Below are 19532 nucleotides of genomic sequence, written 5' to 3'. Positions count from 1 at the left end.
GCAGCCACGGGACACGGGCACCTGCTGTCATTGATTGCTAAGATATTTTAGCAATACCTTTTATTTAAACGTCTATCCATCTCAAGGTGGCGCTATAATCATGCAATTGGGTACCGCAAGTGGCTTTGCAAAATCACACTGGGTAGTTGTTTGACACAATATTTCAGTCAGGTGAAAGCAGTTTACCAACACACTGACAGACTGGGACTGCCATCCCTAGATCCATGCTGCTAGCATGATAACAAAAACAATACCAGTCTTTAAAAAAATTCCAAATATTACCAAGCACAGAAAAAAAAAGCACAACAACTCCTGTATGCAGTGTAATAGGAACCAGGACTGTAACAGTTTTTTCCTACCCCGGTGCTTTTATGAGCTCTGCTGGAGTCATATTTTTCAGTCAGAAAACAATTTCCCTCTCTGCTCCCTCTGGGCTTTCAGATAGCAAAGGGGGTGCAGGAAAATAACAGGCTCTTTCAAGCATTAACTTATGAGTTACAAAGTAACCTGTAGGGAGAGTTGCCATAGAAACCTAGCTCATTATAATGTGAAAGTCAGGTTGGGATGGAGTGTACACCTACTCTTTTAACCACATTTTTACTTGGGTGCCACACAACAACGCTCCAGGACAAATCATAAGTTTGAAAGCCGCTGAGGATGTGAAGACCACTGGGTTTGCTTGGAAGCAGCTGAAGCAAATGATGCAAATTTAAAAGACTCCTTTAAAAGTGAAGTTACTGACATTTTTATAGGACAGGGCAAAAAGGAAAAGAAATATTAGCACAAGTGGGTCTACGCTCACAGAGCCATCATGTGACTGAGGTCATTTGTAACACCCAACTTTAAGACAGATATTGTAACCATTAAACTTTACATAAATAGCTTGGACCGAGAAGTATTTTGCAAGTGTCAGCTTCTTGGACCGACAGCAGGACAATGGGCTCTACACACTCCAGACCAGGATTGCATAAAGTGGCCCCATGTAATATTTTGCAAGAAAAGACTCAGAAGCCAAAACCACAATGGACAGTCCCTGCACTGCCACACGCTGTGGAGCTGCCACCAGGATCTGTGGGAGAGAAAAGCACAACCTTTCCTCCACTGAAGCAGGAAATAACTCTTTCTTTGCTTTCAGGTCAGTCTGCGCCAAATTTCATTCCCAGTTATGATTTATTTGTTTTGTTACTCATCACTATGTGTTACAGATTTTGTGTTTGTGTGTGCAATTTAAGCATCATTCATTCTCCTCCACCCAGAAGACCTTGGGTTAGCTTGGCAAAATTAGCTGCCTAATATATTTAACTAAAACAGACTGGTCGTGCTGCCTGGTTCATTTTTAAAACATTTCACATCTGCGCTGGGACTCTGGGAGACATCATTCATTATTGTTTCTGACTGGTTGTGATTATTACCCAGACATCCCGTCATTATCTCTCCTCAGGCACTGCAACTGCTGGCCCTTAAAATTGGCCACACAAGCACTGCCAATCAAATTGCCAAAGTAATAAAAAAATAAATAAAAATAAATAAAAATATCACTGCTAACCCACTGTCACCTTCATGCTATGTCAAACGATTCCAATAAGGAATTTTGATGGTTTTTTTATAGGACAGGGACCTCACAGATGGGGATATTCACCGTTTTTTTACAACCTGCCAAGAAGGCACGAGCAAAGTAATTCAGGTAAAGCATCTTGACAAAGTATGGAAGAGGTGAAGTGCATCTTTAGCATCAATAATTTAAATCATACATTTTTACTAACAGTCTGCAGCGGTGCTTAAGAGCGAGTGGGAGAGGGTAGAAAAAATGGGGTGGATGGGAAAGGAGGGAGAGAGAGGCAGCTGTGAGTCTGAGCCCTTCCTCTTGTCTCCCAGTGGATCTGATTAAAGTGCCAGTAGAGTGGAAAGTGGGGTGGTCTACAGCCATGACTGGCCCTCAACGGGATCTATTTTCAGGCTACAGAGAACAGAAAAGCTCCCACCAGGAGATGCAAACTTGCAGAAACAAATAAAAGCATAGACTCCACAATTGTGTTACTCTTTCTCTTTTTTTAGAGTGTTTGGCTTTAAACCCAGCATCCACTCTTCCATTACCTACAAAACACCAATTCCAATGAAAACTGATGGGTCAGTTCCTTTAATTATAAATATCTTTACGACAATATGAAAATACTGAGCATTTAATAGCACATAAGTAGTAGAGACATTAAAGGAATTTTCCTGGCAGTGAAGCAGAAGTATGCAGCAAAGCAAACTAGAAATATTTCAGTAAAGTACAAATAACTCATAATTATAATTCACTACAGTGCTGGAGTAAATGAACTTAGTTGATTTCAATATCCAGTTTATTTAACCCTTTCTAGGGCAGGTTTCTGGAGGTTCAGAGAGCTGCCTCTCAAGCTCACCTCTAAAATGTCAGGCAGCAGAGAAGACATAAGATACAGTCTACACATTTAACCTCAGGCTTGGAAATTGTTGATCTAATACATACTCTGTTTGAATGCGGTGTATTCCAACCTAACTTGCCTTCTTTTATTTGTCCTTTTCGATGGAGATCCAAATGCAGAAGGCATCCAGAAGCTGAAACTCGTGAGAACCCACTGAGAGAGACATCTTTTGGAATGAGACCACAAGAAATGGGAACCCCGGCTGCCTTCTGGAGCCAATATCTTTCCCTTCCTTTGGTTTTGAAGTGTAACCTGTCCAGAAAAACAGCTACAACGCAAGCTAGATCATACAGTCAAAGAAGAAAGAGTTCATGATGTAGCACAGACTAAAGGAAAAAAAAAAACACACAACAAACTGGAGATGGCAGATGTTTTTGAAAACAGCAAAACAAAATGGAAAACTGGACAACTGAAGAGAAACTGATGCAGAGAACTGAAGTAAAGTGCACAGAGGTCACAGGATGAAACGGTCAGATAGGCAGGATAAGAAGCAGAAGCGGGATCTTTAAGCTATCATACCAAATTTCAGTTTTCAGAAATGATAACAAAGTTGCCATGCGTGTTCTGGAACCAACTTTTATTAACAATATGATGAAACTTTTTGATGTTTGGAAGCTACTACATGTTCTGGCTTTCATGACTGAGTTTATGGCGCCCTCTATTGGTGAAAGAAATGCGATGACGTGAGAAAAACTGCTGGAACATTGACTTCAGCCTCCCTGCAATATTGACAACAAACATCCAAAAATGAACTATTTAGCTAAAAGAGGTTTGAATCGACTTTTTTCTTTTTAGGTTTCTGGTCCATTATTAGACATTTGGGATAAAAGTTAGTGCAAAAGAAAAAACAACAACAACCTTTCAGTCTGCAGATATATTCTGTTATTTAAAAGCAAATGCACGCTCAGACTGAAAACAGGAAGCTAGTAATTCTACCATTATTTATGAAGTGGCCTCCCTGAGGCCGACTCTAAGCAGACTTAGACTGGCTGAGAGGAACTGGACTCCAACCAAACACCTGGAACAACAGAAGCTTTCAATTGCTTGGTCCCCAGGCCCAGCGTGTTAAATGAACACTACACAGCAGGAGGAATTTAATCAGCAGTGATAATCTTGCAGTGGTTGGGTAGAACTATTTAAACAGAAGAAATTCACTTTATTAAATGTATTAAAGACATAAATACATGCTAATGTGACTTTTATTGTAATCTGCCACTGGGTGTCATTATTGGGCTGAGGGACACACAGTAACTCAAACATCCACAGAGAAGTGGGAAGCATTTTTTGGCATTTAATTGCAAATTCTTTTGTGGGTGTGCAAAAACATTTTAGTATCCAAACTTCATGATGTTTTAAACGATTTGTAACAATCCAAAATGCTGCGTTTGGCCCACATGATCTTTATTTTGATTATTACAGGAGTAAAGTGTAAATCTGTTTCTTGTATGCATGTATGCAAGAGTAAACACATTTTAAATAAATGAACAATTCAGCTGAATGCCCAGAGGTATGGACAGAAGGCACTGGAGCAGAGCAACACATTAAATGAGTCCATCTACTTAGCAAGCTATTCAATCAACAAAGCAAAGTCTGCCAGTGAGAGGCCACTAACTGCAGACTTGAGGAGCCAGACTGACCACATATTGCGACACTGAGGAGATTTAGAGTGGCCCAACTCTTCAAAAAAAAAAAAAAAAAAACTTTTCCAGTTCGCTAACCACACACACTGGGCCTTAAAGCCAAATCATCGTGGAGGGGGAGAGCCGAGAGGTCTCGGTGTCTGCCACTCCATACTGCTACATAAAAAGAAGGTGAAGGATGCCGTGTGAGCAATTGGTTCCAATTGACAGAGGATTGGTCATGGTCAGCCTTCTGAGTGGAAATCCACGTGAGAATGTAGCATTTGGACCAGCAAGGGGCACAAGAGGCCAATGGCAGACAATGAGGCCACTCAGAGGAGTCTGGCTGCTGTGGAATAGTTGGGACACAATCTCCTCTGGTTTAACCCTTCATCAGCTAGTTATTCATTCAACTTAATGCACAGAGGTGGAGCTTGTGTAGTAGAAATGTTACATGCATAGTTCAGGTAATGTGCTGATAAACTGAGGGAAGCATTTGGAACCAAACGCCGATTTGAGCCGTTTTATCTATGCATCGAAGCATACATAGAGGGCTACTCTGATGATTGTGTTACATCAATAAAAGATCAAAATCATTTACAGCAGGCTGCACCATAAATTAGTTAAAAAACCTCCTCTGTAACCTCGAGAGGCAACTCAACAGTTACCATCCTTGTGACTTTTTCACCAATTAGGCAGGTCCTGCTCACAGAATGAGACCGACAGCTTTCAAGTCTCAAAGGGCCCGAGGGTCAACGCTCAATCACAGTCAGGCTGGAGAGTTTGTGTGTTTCAGCTAGCTACTAGTTGACAGGGCAAAGCTGAGGTCAAAAGAGGTGGGGGCCAGTGATTGGTATGGGTGTGGACTCCTGCCAGCTCAAAAGAGAAGGTTTTGTCGCCAAGACACTGGCCGAATCAGGCTTCCCTTTCACAGTCCAGCCGCCCCTCTACTCCAGGCCTACAACAGCTGATGACAAGGCCCCAGCTGCTAATTATCCGGCTGATGGAGAGTCACTGAAGTGCGACTGTCAGAGCAAGGGGTGGCCCTTGTGTCTGCAATGGGATATATCTGCGGCAGACTGGGGGATAAAAGAAGTTGAACTGCAGGTGCAGGTAGTTCTTTAAAAGCAGTAATCCAGTTGATTTTTGCATATTGTGAAGTGCCTTTGCACATGTGAGTAGATAATAGATAATAACTCTCCTGTAAAACAGGGTACCATAATAATAATTTAACTGGGTCAAAATTCTTTACTTTCAGCTGTACCCGGGACGCTGGGTCCTGGGTCGTACATCACTGTGTGTGCGTTACAGTATTTTCAGTCTCTTTAATACACAGTGCAGTGTCCACAAAGCCCCTCTTTGTGAATCCATCCTACATCATCATCTGTCCAGAAGATACCGGAGCTGTACCTGTTGAATTCCATATGTAGTACTCTTTGGACTGAAGTTCTCGGGCTGAGGGCAGGACAGACACAGTTGTTAGGGTCACCCAAGAGACAAATATTTATAAAAAAAAATATTTTTTTTACTGTAAGCTTACATGTTACAATCCGTGGCTTGGCAGAAGAATAAACCTGCACCGAATGCTGGTCAACATAACACCCAGACAACGTCATGTCAGGCACTTTGAAATGCAACTGTGAAGAAAAAAGCCACTGATGAGGAGTAATAAATCTTTTTATCTCGTCTTACATTAATGTGAGTAGTACATGAAGACCATAAAGTAGTAAGTATGGGTGACGATCCTTGGCTACTGGTAATTATGAAACATAATAACTTACTTTGACATAAGCAGTAAGTTTTGTGCAGAGTGGGTCAGAAGGTCCTGGTGTTGGTCCAGAAAAGTTGATCTTACCCTCCATCGTAACCTCACGAGACTTTGGGAACTTTTGCCCTACATATCATTGAGAATAAAATAGTCATCCATTTTTTTTAAAGTATGCAGATGCAGTGAAAGGGATTTTGTCTCTTATAGGGAGAGTCTGAAGCATAACGCTTACCCAGGACCCAGACAAGCAGGTTTTTCTCTTTTGAAACATCCAACTGTCCAGAGCTTACCTTCATATCTACAACACCCATTTGATCCCTGCACAGTGCACACAGAGACAGTATGCAGACAATCAATTAAATCGGATTTTTTTAACAGAGGTTACAGAACACAGCTGAATTACAGTGCAGTTTGTTTAATAGTCTCTCACACACAAGCAAGATACTATAACTCTGCTAAATTAGATTTAAAAACATTTAAAAGAGTTTTCCATTAAAAAATTTTTTCCTGCACACATATGTGCATTTGATTTTTCAACAATTTCTAAACTCCTAAAAGGGCTCTCAGTAATTATATTTATGACTGGATCATATTATGCTTGTAAAGAAAGCATAAAGCACGAGGAAATAGTGATTTTGAACTTTGTGTAGTTTACCTGTTAAAGAATGGCAGGTGAGCATTACAGAACTCAAAACTGTTCTTTATACTCTCATGAAGTTTGAGGGTTACTGACACGCGAAGCTGGTTCTCCTCTTCCTTTAGTTGGTATGAACCAAGTATGGGTGGAACAGGAACCTGGTGAGAAATTAAGATTTTAGCAGAAATCATTTACAAGATGAAAACATATCTGCAAGGAATTTGTATGCATACCTCAGAAGTATAGCTGCATAGTCTGAAGGGCTCTAGAGGAGGGGAAAAGGGAAACTTGTATGGCCCGGAGAAAGCTGAGCCATCATAATTATCCACACTGCTGGCAGTCAGGATACTCGAATCCAGAGATGTGACACAGGGATGGACCAGGATGTCCTGCAGTGGAGAACCATTTGGTGGCAGTGATAGAGTCACTGTCACATTTGGGAGCACCCCCTCCACTTCACACTGTTGAAAGAAGGGTAGAAATGTAGAATAATCCTAAATAAATCATTTCCAGAAGTTATAACATTAATCACTTTTTTTACATTGCGGACTTACTTTGCATGTCACGGTGCCATAAACATCCCAGAGGTCCTGTCTGCTTCGATTACCATACTGCATGGACCGCACTGTTTCTATCAGTCCAACGTTAACCACAGCTCGACCTCGGTGTAGTCCTGTCTTCCAGGCTGGCTGTTTCTGAGTTCCAACAGAAGTGGGCGCTGTGGGTGTCCCAGGTAGGGGGACATCAAGGGGTGTGCCAAGTGGACAAACCTGCAGGAGGACTGAGGACACCATTGCCAGACGAGAGCCAAGCCCTTCACTATCAGGCTTACTCCCTGAGCCAAGGAGAAAAGTCTGTAGGCCTGCCAGAAGTGTGAGACCCTGTGAGACTGACAGCAGACTGGCCAGAGGTGGCCGCGGATCAGGAGGGACATCCACTAAAGGCAGACACGCCAGAATGAGAGGCCCTTGCGAGACAGTCAACACAGGCCAAAGTATTCCTTTTGCAGGTCCATCCACATGCAGCTCCAGGGCTGGTGACCGTGGACGGTAAAGACAGTCATCTCTGAGGGCTACATAATTCTTACCTGAGTCTGAAAGCCCCAGCTCAGTGAGCAGGAGCTGCAGGAAAGTACTCTCCTCTGGGACTGCTACATATGAGGAACCTGCCAGGCTCTTTGCACGGTGCTCCACGGTGGAAAACCTCCTGATGAAGGAGACACAAGACATGACAAAACACAGCGATCTATAAGTAATCCGAAAAAAATATGTTATGTTAGCATATATGTGACAATAATTAGAAGTCACAAACCTAGAAAAGCGTATTGACAGATTTCCTCCATTCTCGTGAGAAATAATCCACAAACCACGTACAGTCATTTCTCCGGCTACAGCAAACTCCCGACTTTATGGGGAAAAAAACAAAAGCGTCAAAATCTAATATTTAAATCTCCCTGTGCATGTGTTAAATTCATTTTTTGCCTCGCTGTATGAACATCGCTGATGCTTGCTACTTACTTCCTGGTTTTGTTGTTTCATGTGACAACCACGTCCAATCAGCTGACAAATGCGCTTGCGCACTTCCAAGCGGCTGTCCCCACCCTTCTCTCCCATACAGGAAGCTGGATCGCCAACCAGCTAGCTGTCAACAAAGGGCAAAACTGTACGAAACCACCAAATCAATGCAGAAGTCGGCTTTGAGTTCCATCTCCTAGGTTTTATCTCACCGCGCCGCCAGCTGAATCTTTAACATGGCGACGACAGCTCATCTGTTCGAGGTAAAATGACAACGGGTAGCTGTGTTAGCTTTCAGGCTAGCTAAGGGGCTAACTACAATTAACGGTACCCTAACAGTGCCGACCGTATTTATCAATTGAGTGCGTAATTAAGAATTAATAATAACTCAAGCATTGAGGAGAAACGTTGGTTTCTTGTTGTTAAAGTGTGAGAAAAGAGGACACGTATTGTCTAATTGTATGAGTTCGCTTATTCGAGGAAATAGCAATGTTGTTGGCTGTTTGTGTGCAATAAAATCAGCACAGGTAACTTTAGTAACCTTTTACAATTTACCCGATCTTGTAATCTTTTACCATCCTTTTGTAGACGACTGTAGTATTTTGGGCCAAGTGACTTTTCTCCTATTGCTTTTTCCCCCCTTTAGGAGCCCTTTGACGCAGATGAGTACATTGAAAGGCTGGCATGGAGGACTCCTGGGGGAGGCTCCAAAGGAGGAGCCGAGGCGTTTGACCCCAAAAGGTACTATAGATACTTGTCATTTACATATGCAGTAGCATCTCTCTTATCCTTAATATAAGGTCGTAGTTTATAAGAATTACATGCACCACATTTTAGCTCAAAGTTTTAGATTATATAGCGTATAAGATCTCCTTCCATCCATTATCTTTATTGAAAAGGAAGTAAAATTTAATTGATTATTTTTAGTTATTATAATAATAAATATGTTCTCAAAAGGATGCCTTATTCATGAATTAATATTTCAACTTTTACAAATGGAAAGCATTAACCATGCATACTGTCTTTCTAGCCATAGTGCCACTCATTTTTTGAGCAGTTAATTAAATTAATTAGACTGTAATCAAGACCATTTTCTCTCTGTAGCCATTAAATACACATAAACCATCTTCTTCTCTCTCAGTAAACATATTTTAATAATAATTTAGGGTAAGCTTCCTGTTAAAATACTTGGAAATAATTCATTATATTTTAGATTTTAGTGTTTCAATTACAGTATGTCATTGTATTATTTTATAACAGTCAACAGACTGACTTTCTAAAGAAGCTGTCCTTCACAAAGCTCACCTGGATCTCCTCTCCACTCATTTAAAGTTTCGGGTTGGAGAAAAACAAGAAATAAATATTAAAGTCTTTTGCATCTTTTTTCCCCATATTTGTTGTGATGTTTATATTTGGGGACAGGCCTGCATCTCGTAAGCAAAAATGCCACAGCAGTTTAACTGTGCCACAGATGCATCCTGCTTATCTTCTCACTACACAAACTGTTGCCGCCACCTCCTCGGATACTCTTAGCTACAAGTCAGAGACAACATATCTGTGGAGGCCACCATACTGTGAGTCACCAGCCAGGGAATGAGTGTCTGTTGGGAAAGGATGGGAGATGTCTTTAAGCTCTAGCCAGTGCTGAGGGAATTAGTCAGAAGATTATACACTCATCATTTTGGGATGTTTCCTACTCTGTGAAATGTGGTGCTGACTTAGAACATTTGCTCTGCAGTCCTGGTGGCACTTAAAATGCAGCTGACGAAGCTGCTAGTTTTCAGAGCTTCTTAAGCCTGGGGACCCAGGAATTAAGCATCTGGCACTATTCTTTAACTATTAACTGTAACTGTGAGGTCAGTGGGACAGATTTAACCTTGCGGTACCAAATTACTATTCTAAACTAAGGGCATTTTCTGCATCTTTTACCTGTTATTTTTTTTGAAGAACTACCAAGTGGAAACTTACATGCATTCTTTCCCCCATTAAAGGCTGTTGGAGGAGTTTCAGAACCACATTGAGGAGTTGAAGCAATTGGATGAGAAGATCCAGCGGAAGGTGGAGAAGCTTGAGCATCAGTGTCATCGTGAGGCCAAGGAATTTGCCCACAAAGTTCAAGACTTGCAGAGAAGCAACCAGGTGTGTTGTGTGGTGAAAGGAGCCAATCACACCCACTGCAAAGCCCTTGAGCTGTCAAAGATTATATTATCTGTCATTCCAAAAACTTTTTTCTGTGTGTTTTTTATTTCACATCCTCTTTGTTTTGCATGATATCAGGTGGCCTTTCAGCATTTCCAAGAGCTCGACGAGCACATCAGCTATGTGGCCACTAAGGTTTGTCACCTGGGGGACCAGCTGGAGGGGGTGAACACGCCTCGCCAGAGAGCTGTAGAAGCTCAGCGTCTGATGACCTACTTCAACGAGTTCTTGGATGGAGACCTACGCAGCGATGTATTTAACAACCCAGACAAGGTAAGTATGCTGCACATGTTCTTTCCCTTCACATCAGTGGAGGTGTGTATGCGTGACCACTGTCGGGGGCCCCCTGCTGTGATACTGCTGGAGGTGAGAATGAACAGGATTACGAGGTAAACCATCCATATTAATTTGTTAAGTTTATCCCTTTAGTTGGATCCCTCGACTAATTTGGATTAATAAACTGTCATTTGCTGTCTGACAATAGCTGGCTGATTGACTAGCATGGATGTCAACATGCTCATGTCAAAACTAATTGCATTTACAGTAGGTTGTCTGGGAGAGAGAATTTGGATGGCCCTCAGCTTTGTGTCACGTTACAGCAGAAGAGAGCTTGTAGCAAGGTGGTGCATGCAAGGGCACTGGTGACATACATCCTGGGAAAAGATATGCACACTTTTACCCAGTGTCAGTCTACACAGAGGCCTTTTCGATGTTAGACAAGTGGCCAAAAGTTTGATTTTGCAGTTTTGTAGTGACAGCAGAGCGACTGAGATGCTTTAGATTTATTCTTGTTAGTAGGAATGTCATTAGCGGATGCTGAGAAGTGTGTCTGGGGGTCAATCCCAGAAACGAAAGCTGGAGATGGAGCTGGTTTTCTGGAAAGGCATGCAGAAATATCTGTCCAGATTCCTTTTTCCTGAGCATACCTCCATATGAGGGGGAAAAGAGGAAAGCTGCAAGTGAATAGCTGAAGGGGGATGGCTTTGCTAATCCTTCTGAAAGGGAGGGCTGGGCCGCCAGCGTGGAGACAAGTGCTGCTAAACCCTGACTGCAGGGAGACGGCTACATTACTTACATGGGATTTAGCTAATCTTAGCTGGGGGACAGATACTTAGAAAACCTTCGCCGAGCAGAAAGGCTGGATCCTCCTCACGGGAGCAGAGTAATGATGTTAGCTGAGGCAGGCATCTGCGGGAACAGAGGAGTTGCGGACGGCGGGCCTTTCGTAGGTCTGGGGCTTTTTTTTCAGCCAGCGTGTATGTCAGGAGGGGTGGGGGTGTGTATGGGGGTGTGGGGCGGCTCTCGACAGGGCCCCCTTTTTTTAGACAGATATCCCTGGACGGACAGATTATTGAAGGCGATTTAGACTCCTGTGGGATTACAGCCTATTCAGAAAAGGCATGCCAATAAAGAGTTGGATGTGCTGCTAAGTCAGGACTTCCACTGCTGCTGCTGCCGATGCCCAGGTGAGCGCAGCCTGTCTGTTATCAGCTCCCTGTTCAACACGGGAAGGTGGAGGAGGGCTGCTTTAAGATGATGATCCCCCAAGGGGAAACACTGCCGGCGGCCTGCCCACTTTTTCTCTGGATGTCCACTTCACATGGTCCCGCTGTGCTCTCACTCTTTTTCCATCACCTGATATCTCTCTCTCATAAACACACATACATACCCACTCTCACTTTTTCTCTGTTCCTCAGATTAAGGAAGCTGCTGATATCATTCAGAAGCTGCATCTCATTGCCCAGGAGCTGCCATTCGACAGGTGAGTCAGGCATCCTGAAGGCAGCTTTAGACAAAAGCAGTGACATACAAGAGGAACGCAGAGTATTACTTTTGTTCCTCTCAGTGTAATCGCAACACTAAATCTTTACAGCATCATGTGATTTCTAAAAATAGTCTACTTTTTTATTTTACTAGTATATAGATTAAAATGTCATTGATATTGATTTACTGTTTTTCTCTGCCAGGTTTGCAGATGTCAAGGCAAAAATTGCAAGTAAGTTTTTGACAGTCACCCACATTTAGTGTTTCTATTGTAAACTACTTGGAATGACCAAGTTTTCTTCATTTGAAGAAACATTATTGAACATTGAATATTGAGTCACTGCTCCAATGAAGAAAACCTTATTAAAGTTAAACAAACACTGTTTGTTTTAACCATCCCTCAGTCTCAACAACTTTCATGGGTCCGAACATTAAAAAGCCTGTAAAAGTATTTCTGAAGACCCGGGTGGTCATCTGTCCAGGCCTGATGCTGCTGTCATGAGTAGTGAATGTACTACAGAGTTCAGACCAGGAGCAAAAGTGTGTGTACATAAAGAATGAAAAAACCAAACAAGGCTTACAGAAAACACCTGCAGAAATATCAAAACTTTGCAAAAATGTTTGTTTCTGTAACGTTATTTCCAGTCTAAGAAAAACAGTAAATGACAGTGTGCTGATGGAAGGACAAATGGAACCTCTGCCCTCACAAAACAACTTTGTGCAATATGTCAAGGTTACTGAAGTCCATTTAGGTATCCCAGAACACTTGTTGATCAGTGTTTCCTGGACTAATGAGAAAGAAGTTGTTTTTTTGGTGTTTGTTTTTTTTTAATAATAAACACAAATACACACAAAAGTCTGTGCAAAGAGGAAAGTACATTAGCACTCAACCCTTAGATCATCGGTATACTCTTTTCTATCTCGGGGCCTGGATGTCTCCCAATCTAGGGGGAAACAATGACATTTCACAATAAAGGTGTCTCTATATGAAACTGTGGAGTGTGGAAAAACTGAGGAAAATGGGACTTATGTAAGTTGACTTATGTTTATGCTGTAGGATGTGACCTGTAAACTTTTTTTGGCTTCCGAATGGGGGCATGCTGATGTGTGCTGATGCACACCATCCTCATCTGATGGAGGTTTTTGCCATTAAGATGCATAACTAAATTTAAGAGTTTAATTCCTTTTTCCAGCCTGCACTGTGTTGATTTTTAAATCACATGAAGTACAACTGTTTGTGTATCATTAATTTAATAAGCTTGTGTTTATTGGTGTCTGTGACTTAGATGAATATCAGGCCACATTTTATGAGTAGTCAAATCAGAAATCCTAGTAATCCTTTGTAATAATATAATATAAAATCTAATAATTTATTGGTGGTTGTTTGGTTTTCTAACCAGGTAAATACCATGACCTGGAGCGGCAGTTAATCCAGGAGTTCACTGCAGCTCAGCGCAGGGGTGAGATTGGACGTATGCGGGAGGTTGCAGCAGTTCTATTACATTTCAAGGTAACCTAGAAAATGGGTTCAGTGTCCACATTTGACCTTTGGTCAAATTAATTGGATAATTGTGATTCCCATTCTGTTCATATTAATCATGTATGATTTAAATTTTTAGCACTTCCTTGAAATGTTGCACAGCGATGTAATGCTTGTGTCTTTTCGTAAAAGGGCTATGCACACTGTGTGGACGTCTACATCAAGCAGTGTCAGGAGGTGAGTGTGTAAAGTTCCTCTTACACTTGGTAGTATTGCTTCAAGTAATATCTGCAGACATTTACATGTTGCTGATGTCATCTATTTTTGTAAGGGTGCCTACGTGAGGAATGACGTGTTTGAGGACACGGCAGTCCTCTGCCAGAGGGTCAATAAGCAGGTGGGCGAGGTCTTCAGTAGTCCTGAGACTGTCATGGCCAAACTCATCCAGAACATCTTTGAGAACAAATTACAGGTATTTCTACTGAAATGAAGAGTTTGATGTATTACTCTGTCTTTGGTTATATTTAACTGGCTTTGTGTCTGCAGGCACATGTTAAAGAAAAACTGGATGAAACTCGACACTCAGATGTAGAACAATACCTCAAGAATCTCTATGACCTTTACACCAGGTAATTAACTTGCTGACTTTTAATTCAGTTCACTTCATGGGTACCCGGAAACCATTGTTCTTGTTTATGACTCTGATTATTTCCCTTTTGAAGGACCACAGGATTAGCCACAAAGCTCACAGAGTTCAACCTGGGCTCAGACAAGCATACGTTCCTCTCCAAGCTGATTAAGAGCATTTTTTCTTCATACTTGGAAAGTTACATTGACATGGAGAGAGAATACCTTCGCACTCGAGGTGCCATGATTCTGCAGCGATACTACGACTCTAAGAATCACCAGAAACGGCCAGTGGGTGCTGGCAGGTCAGACTTTTACACATTTGATTTTACACAAAGAAAAGATTAACTGGTAAAAAAACAAAACATAATTTAAGTTTTGTTTTTTGTAACAGTATTCAAGATCTGAAGGAACGGATCAGACAACGCACCAATCTTCCATTGGGCCCTAGCATTGACACCCACGGAGAGACTTTTCTCTCTCCGGAGCTGGTTGTCAATTTGTTGCAGGAGACACGCCATGCCTTTGAGAGATGCCACAGGGTGAGGCTTTTCTGCCCTATGTTTACTAGCGGTGCGCTAACTGTACTGCATTTGTGTTTTTTGAAAAAGTTTAAATGCATATTTTTCTTTGATGTTACACAGCTTTCAGACCCGTCTGACCTGCCCAAGAATGCCTTCTCAATCTTCCTGCTACTGGTTGACCACCTTTGTGTAGAACACATTGATTACGCCTTAGAGATTGGCCTCTCAGGTAAATCCAACTTAGCTCATTAAAACCATAATGTTTGTCTGCAGTGTTCACTATAGCTGTGTCCTAAAACTAAAACTTTTAATTTACTGGCAAGGATGATCCAGGTCTTCCTTGCCATCTTGTAAGAAAAGCTTTTCAATCAAACAGCCAGCAGACTGTTAAATAATAGCAGCCATCCTGGTGAAACTTTGATAATGGTCTAGTCCAGTGGTTCTCAAACTGTTGAACCAGAGCAGATTAGGTGTGGAAAACCAGATGAATACAATATTTCTGTCTTACATTTATTTGTAACAAAACACTAACAAAGGAAGCTGGAAACACATCGAATTCAGTGCTGGCGGGAAGCCTAACCCAGCTGTCATTCGGTGAGTCAGGGTACACGCTGGACAAGGCACCAGTCTATCACTGAACTAACACATAGTGACAGACACAAATCATTTTATCAAAGACAAAAGAAATCCCAATTTCTTAGCCGCATGTGGAAGATCCATCATCATTCTCCTTGCTCCACATGAGTTGAAACCATCAAGTATGTTACCTGGCAGGCCACATCCTCCGTTTTTGATTCGACACCTAGAGGAAAACACCTGCTCTGACATCACTTACTGCGGTTGGTTACATGTGCCCATTAATGTCTGTTCCATATGAAAAAGTGAAAAATCCAAGTTACCTTGATGCCATGCAGGCTGCGCTTTTGGCACTTCTTTACATTTTCTATGGGACTGTATAATAAGGGAGCAGCTTATCATTTTCAGCCAGCTACAGTGGAACTAAACATGCATTTGGTACATCCCAGTGCTCAATTCGTTAGGTACATTCTGCATTAAGGAAATGGATCATTGATGTCCCTGTGGTTTGATTACTTTCTCCTCACTGTCTGACACTGAAATAGAGCATTACTGAGAATTTCTGCTTCATGCATTATATTTCTCTAATGCCAAGAAGTAGACATCAGGCACTAGTGGTTTTCTGCTCTTTGTGAATCATGTTGATTCATGCTTTCACCCACTTTTTTTTTCTCCTATCGTCTGGCTTTCTCTCTTTCTCTTCTACAGCAATTCCCTCACCTGATGCAAAGAATGCCAACCTGTACTTCCTGGATGTGGTTCAGCAGGCGAACTCTATCTTTCATTTGTTTGACAAACAGTTTAATGACCAGCTCATGCCTCTGATAAGGTCAGTTAAGGGTTAAAGATGATGAACCTTTTATTCATCTAGTAAAAAGATTTTCCTGAATTTATCTTTCCTAATCTGATTTTAGCTCATCTCCAAAGTTGGCAGAGTGTTTGCACAAGAAAAAAGAGGTGATAGAGCAGATGGAAGTGAAACTGGACACAGGAATCGACAGGTCTGTGTGTTTCTAATACTTTGTCTGTAATGAAATAGCAAGTAGTTTTAAAAGACATTTATGGGTGTTTTGTTTTTAATCTTTCTCCCTGCTGCACACAGAACACTAAACTGCATGGTGGGCCAGATGAAGCACATCTTGGCAACAGAGCAGAAGAAGACAGATTTCAGGCCTGAGGATGAAAACAATGTCATGATCCAGTACACTACAGTAAGAGAGAAAAATCTTCAGCTCGCTTTAAGGAGCTCACATTCAAAACTAAACAAATTAGCAAAGGAAACTTGCAAATCAAATCCACACCTAGTTTTTCTTCGACTAAATACAGATAGTGTGTCGGACTGAACGTGTTTTCCATGTTTCTCCTCGTGTACCCCCCACCTTGACAGGCCTGCTCCAAGGTATGTGCCTACGTCAGTCGGCAGGTGGAGCACGTGCGGAAGTCCATGGATGGGAAAAATGTGGACACAGTGCTGACGGAGTTGGGCATTCGTTTCCACCGGCTCATCCATGAGCATCTACAGCAATACAGCTACAGCTCAATGGGAGGGATGCTGGCCATCTGCGACGTGGCTGAATACCGACGATGCGCCAAGGACTTCAGGGTGAGTGTGGGGTGGGGTGGGGGGTGGAGCATAGGTCCAGAATGCACTGGTCACAGGGCAAACATGGCTTTTCCTACAAAGGCTCTACCTGGGATGTTTTATTAAATAAACTGGTCAGGCCAATCCAAAATAAAGGCTCTGGCATCCTTTGTTAATCTTTCAGTACAAACAAGAAGGGTGGCAAATAAGAATTATTTCCATCATTGATTATTTGATTGCTTATTTTCCTTTGTTAAACATTCAGTCTAAACATACATGGACCAACAGCATTGTAAATTTTCCGTGTTTAACGTGTACATTTGCTTATTTTGTCAGAACAGCTGTTAAAAGTCCACAAGACAATTCATTTTAATTATTAATTATTTAACCCCGTAAAGGATGAACCATTAAAAATTCTCAGAAAATTTGATTTTTTAACCTTCTGATGACTAAAAAAAGAATATGCATTTATAAATATAAATTTGCATGTATGCATTTTATTGTAATTTGTGTCATTTTTACTAAATCTGGCATTTTTGTAGACTATTGCTCGCAGTTTGTTTACCTCAAACAAAAACATATGGGGACTAGGGTTAAGGTTGGGGGGGACAACACTGATGTAGAGGTTTAAAAAACTTGACCCGTGTATCATGTTATGTAGCAAATAAATAAATTAAATTAATCTATTCACAATTAACTATATTATATGGAAAAACTGGCAATTCTCACAGAGAGTCTGCAAATATTAGACATTTTTATTTAATCTAAATGTATAAAAACCTAAAGTATGTAAACAGTCTTGTACTTCACTGTCGTTCAGGTCCCTCTGGTGCTGCAGCTCTTTGACACACTCCATGCCCTTTGTAACCTCCTGGTGGTTGCCCCTGATAACCTGAAGCAGGTCTGTTCGGGTGAGCAGCTAACCAATCTGGACCGAAACCTCCTGCACGCCTTCGTCCAGCTCAGAGTGGATTACCGTTCAGCTCGACTTGGTAGACACTTCAGTTAATGACTGTTTCAACACCTCCCTGAGCTCCGTCCAGTAAATTATGCTTTGATGAGATGATGCATCTTGAAGATACCCATTACTGCTTCAGTGAATGCATCAGTCTGGCCCTAGCATACAGACTGTACTGGGATTGCTTTGTGCGTCATGGAGACAAGGGCCAGTGCTCCTTGAATGTGTGCATTTTACCTTTTTTTCCCATTGTTTATTTCTCCAAGCTGAAGAAATTTAAATGTCTATTGACTTAATTTCAATTGTTTTTAAATACTAATCTATGGCAAAGATATCTGAAATCTAAGTAAATGGACATTACTCATTTCTATGGTTATCTAAAAAGAAACACTTTTTTTTTTATTGTGCCAAAAATATAAATTCTGTGGCTGCACCTGTGCACAGAAGTGGACCCGAAAGCTGCTTTAAAGGGAATCTGTCAACAATCACACTGTAAAGTCAAGGCTGTAGTCACTCTGTGCATTGCAGACAGCTACCCCTTGTAATGAACTGTAGGAAACCAGACAGAGACAGCCTGACTAAGCATGAGATCTGAGGTCTGTCTGGCTAAGAGAGACACATGACCACCTCTATAACCTTTGACCCTTGACCACAAATTACAGGTCAAGAGGCCATCTCAGAGTAGTGTGATCCGAGCTGCAAACAGGTCTGAGAACCTCTCTGTAGGTTTGGGTGGTCTCTTTATGGCTTAGATGATTGGTGTGATGGGTCACTGAGTATGTGTCACTGTAATTGCACAGATCAACACTTGCTCATCCAGTGGGGCACACAGTCCAAAGACATTGTCAGTCTGATCTGCAGTGTTTCTGGGTCAGGAGACACTACAGTGTGGACCTCTAATGATTAAGGAAACAAGCAAGAAGGGACTTCTTCACACAGGGCTTATTAGGGAGCTTCTACACTGAGAAAGACGAAGGGTCGTGTACCTAATGCCCAAAACTGTCTCTTATACAAAGTCGCTCTCATTGTACTGCTGTTTACCTTAATTAGTGACCCAATAAAAATCTGTTGCATTTTATTACTGTCCGTCTATGAATATCCTTCATAAATTGGGGAGCTGTGAATAGAAAGTTTGCTGAGTTCTCTTCAAATGTGACTTTCAAAGTGAGATGAAACAGTCTGTCTATAGAAGTCATCAAGTATTCATAGGAATTCTTGCCACCAGAGTAAAGTTCTTTCTTAGACTTCAGGAAGTGAGCAGAGCCAGAGGGGATTAGATATCTACGAGTTGATGAATTGTGTGCAGTAGTCATGGACTGGGGGAGAGCTGGGGAGATAGAGATGGCTGAAAGCTCAGTTCCAGCGCCGGCTGGTTAGTGTTGTGTAGAGGGTACACACGGTGCTGTGCAAGTTCAAACAACATAATTAATTAGGCTAATATTAATATTATCAATGCCACATAAATTCAATTCTCTCAGCCCTAATCACAACTGGATAGCTTGTAAAAATTATTTTGTTAGGCCCTGATGCAAACAGTGGGTCTTTTCCAAACATTTGAAAACTATTTGTTTTTGCGCCGATTAATGTGTGTGGCGCGGGAAGGGGTTAGGGGAGCGGAGCCAGGCCAGAGACGATAACTGGTGTGGAGACGAAGGCAGAGGTGCAGCCTGGCCCCAGGGACTCCCAGCACAGGCACATGGAAAAGGGGGAGGGATGTATTTTTTGGGGTGGGTGTTTGAGCAGGTGGAGGGGATTAGTAAAACTGTCAACACTGGAGAGCTGGATAAGACTGTCCTCTCTTACTCGTCAGTTTGAGCAGCTCTTGCATACACATTCA

At 41.8% G+C, this 19532-nt stretch overlaps 2 protein-coding genes and 1 long non-coding RNA gene across 4 annotated transcripts; 2 read left to right on the top strand and 1 right to left on the bottom strand.

Moving 5' to 3' along the window:
- Window positions 1–633: 633 nt before the first annotated feature.
- Window positions 634–3012, top strand: LOC143414165 (uncharacterized). The gene is made up of 3 exons (XR_013094694.1): window positions 634–1135; window positions 1610–1684; window positions 2555–3012. It is a non-coding gene; the product is annotated as an uncharacterized LOC143414165 (long non-coding RNA).
- Window positions 3013–3826: 814 nt separating this feature from the next.
- ap5m1 (adaptor related protein complex 5 subunit mu 1) lies at window positions 3827–8113 on the bottom strand. 2 transcript variants are annotated; one of them, XM_004540632.3, is made up of 9 exons: window positions 7989–8113; window positions 7783–7875; window positions 7026–7677; window positions 6705–6932; window positions 6490–6629; window positions 6067–6152; window positions 5848–5960; window positions 5607–5703; window positions 3827–5521 (listed from the first exon to the last, which is right to left on the bottom strand). In XM_004540632.3, the coding sequence occupies exons 2-9, from the start codon at window positions 7848–7850 to the stop codon at window positions 5439–5441; spliced, it is 1467 nt and encodes a 488-aa protein (XP_004540689.2). In that variant the 5' UTR covers window positions 7851–7875; window positions 7989–8113; the 3' UTR covers window positions 3827–5438. The 2 variants fall into 2 exon arrangements, with proteins under 2 accessions (XP_004540689.2, XP_004540690.2); XM_004540633.4 differs by lacking the exon at window positions 7989–8113 and having other exon boundaries at window positions 7026–7408; window positions 7559–7677; window positions 7783–7982.
- Window positions 8108–18773, top strand: exoc5 (exocyst complex component 5). The gene is made up of 18 exons (XM_004540634.5): window positions 8108–8248; window positions 8632–8726; window positions 9977–10124; window positions 10263–10457; window positions 11882–11946; window positions 12152–12180; window positions 13349–13458; window positions 13621–13665; window positions 13760–13900; window positions 13975–14057; window positions 14151–14360; window positions 14450–14597; window positions 14700–14808; window positions 15864–15984; window positions 16070–16156; window positions 16258–16366; window positions 16543–16758; window positions 17558–18773. The coding sequence occupies exons 1-18, from the start codon at window positions 8222–8224 to the stop codon at window positions 17744–17746; spliced, it is 2127 nt and encodes a 708-aa protein (XP_004540691.1). The 5' UTR covers window positions 8108–8221; the 3' UTR covers window positions 17747–18773.
- Window positions 18774–19532: the final 759 nt, after the last annotated feature.

This window comes from Maylandia zebra, linkage group LG19, assembly GCF_041146795.1.
Source record: "Maylandia zebra isolate NMK-2024a linkage group LG19, Mzebra_GT3a, whole genome shotgun sequence".
In the NCBI taxonomy this organism is placed as follows: Eukaryota; Metazoa; Chordata; class Actinopteri; order Cichliformes; family Cichlidae; genus Maylandia; species Maylandia zebra.
This window is presented reverse-complemented; position numbering and strand designations above follow the sequence as displayed.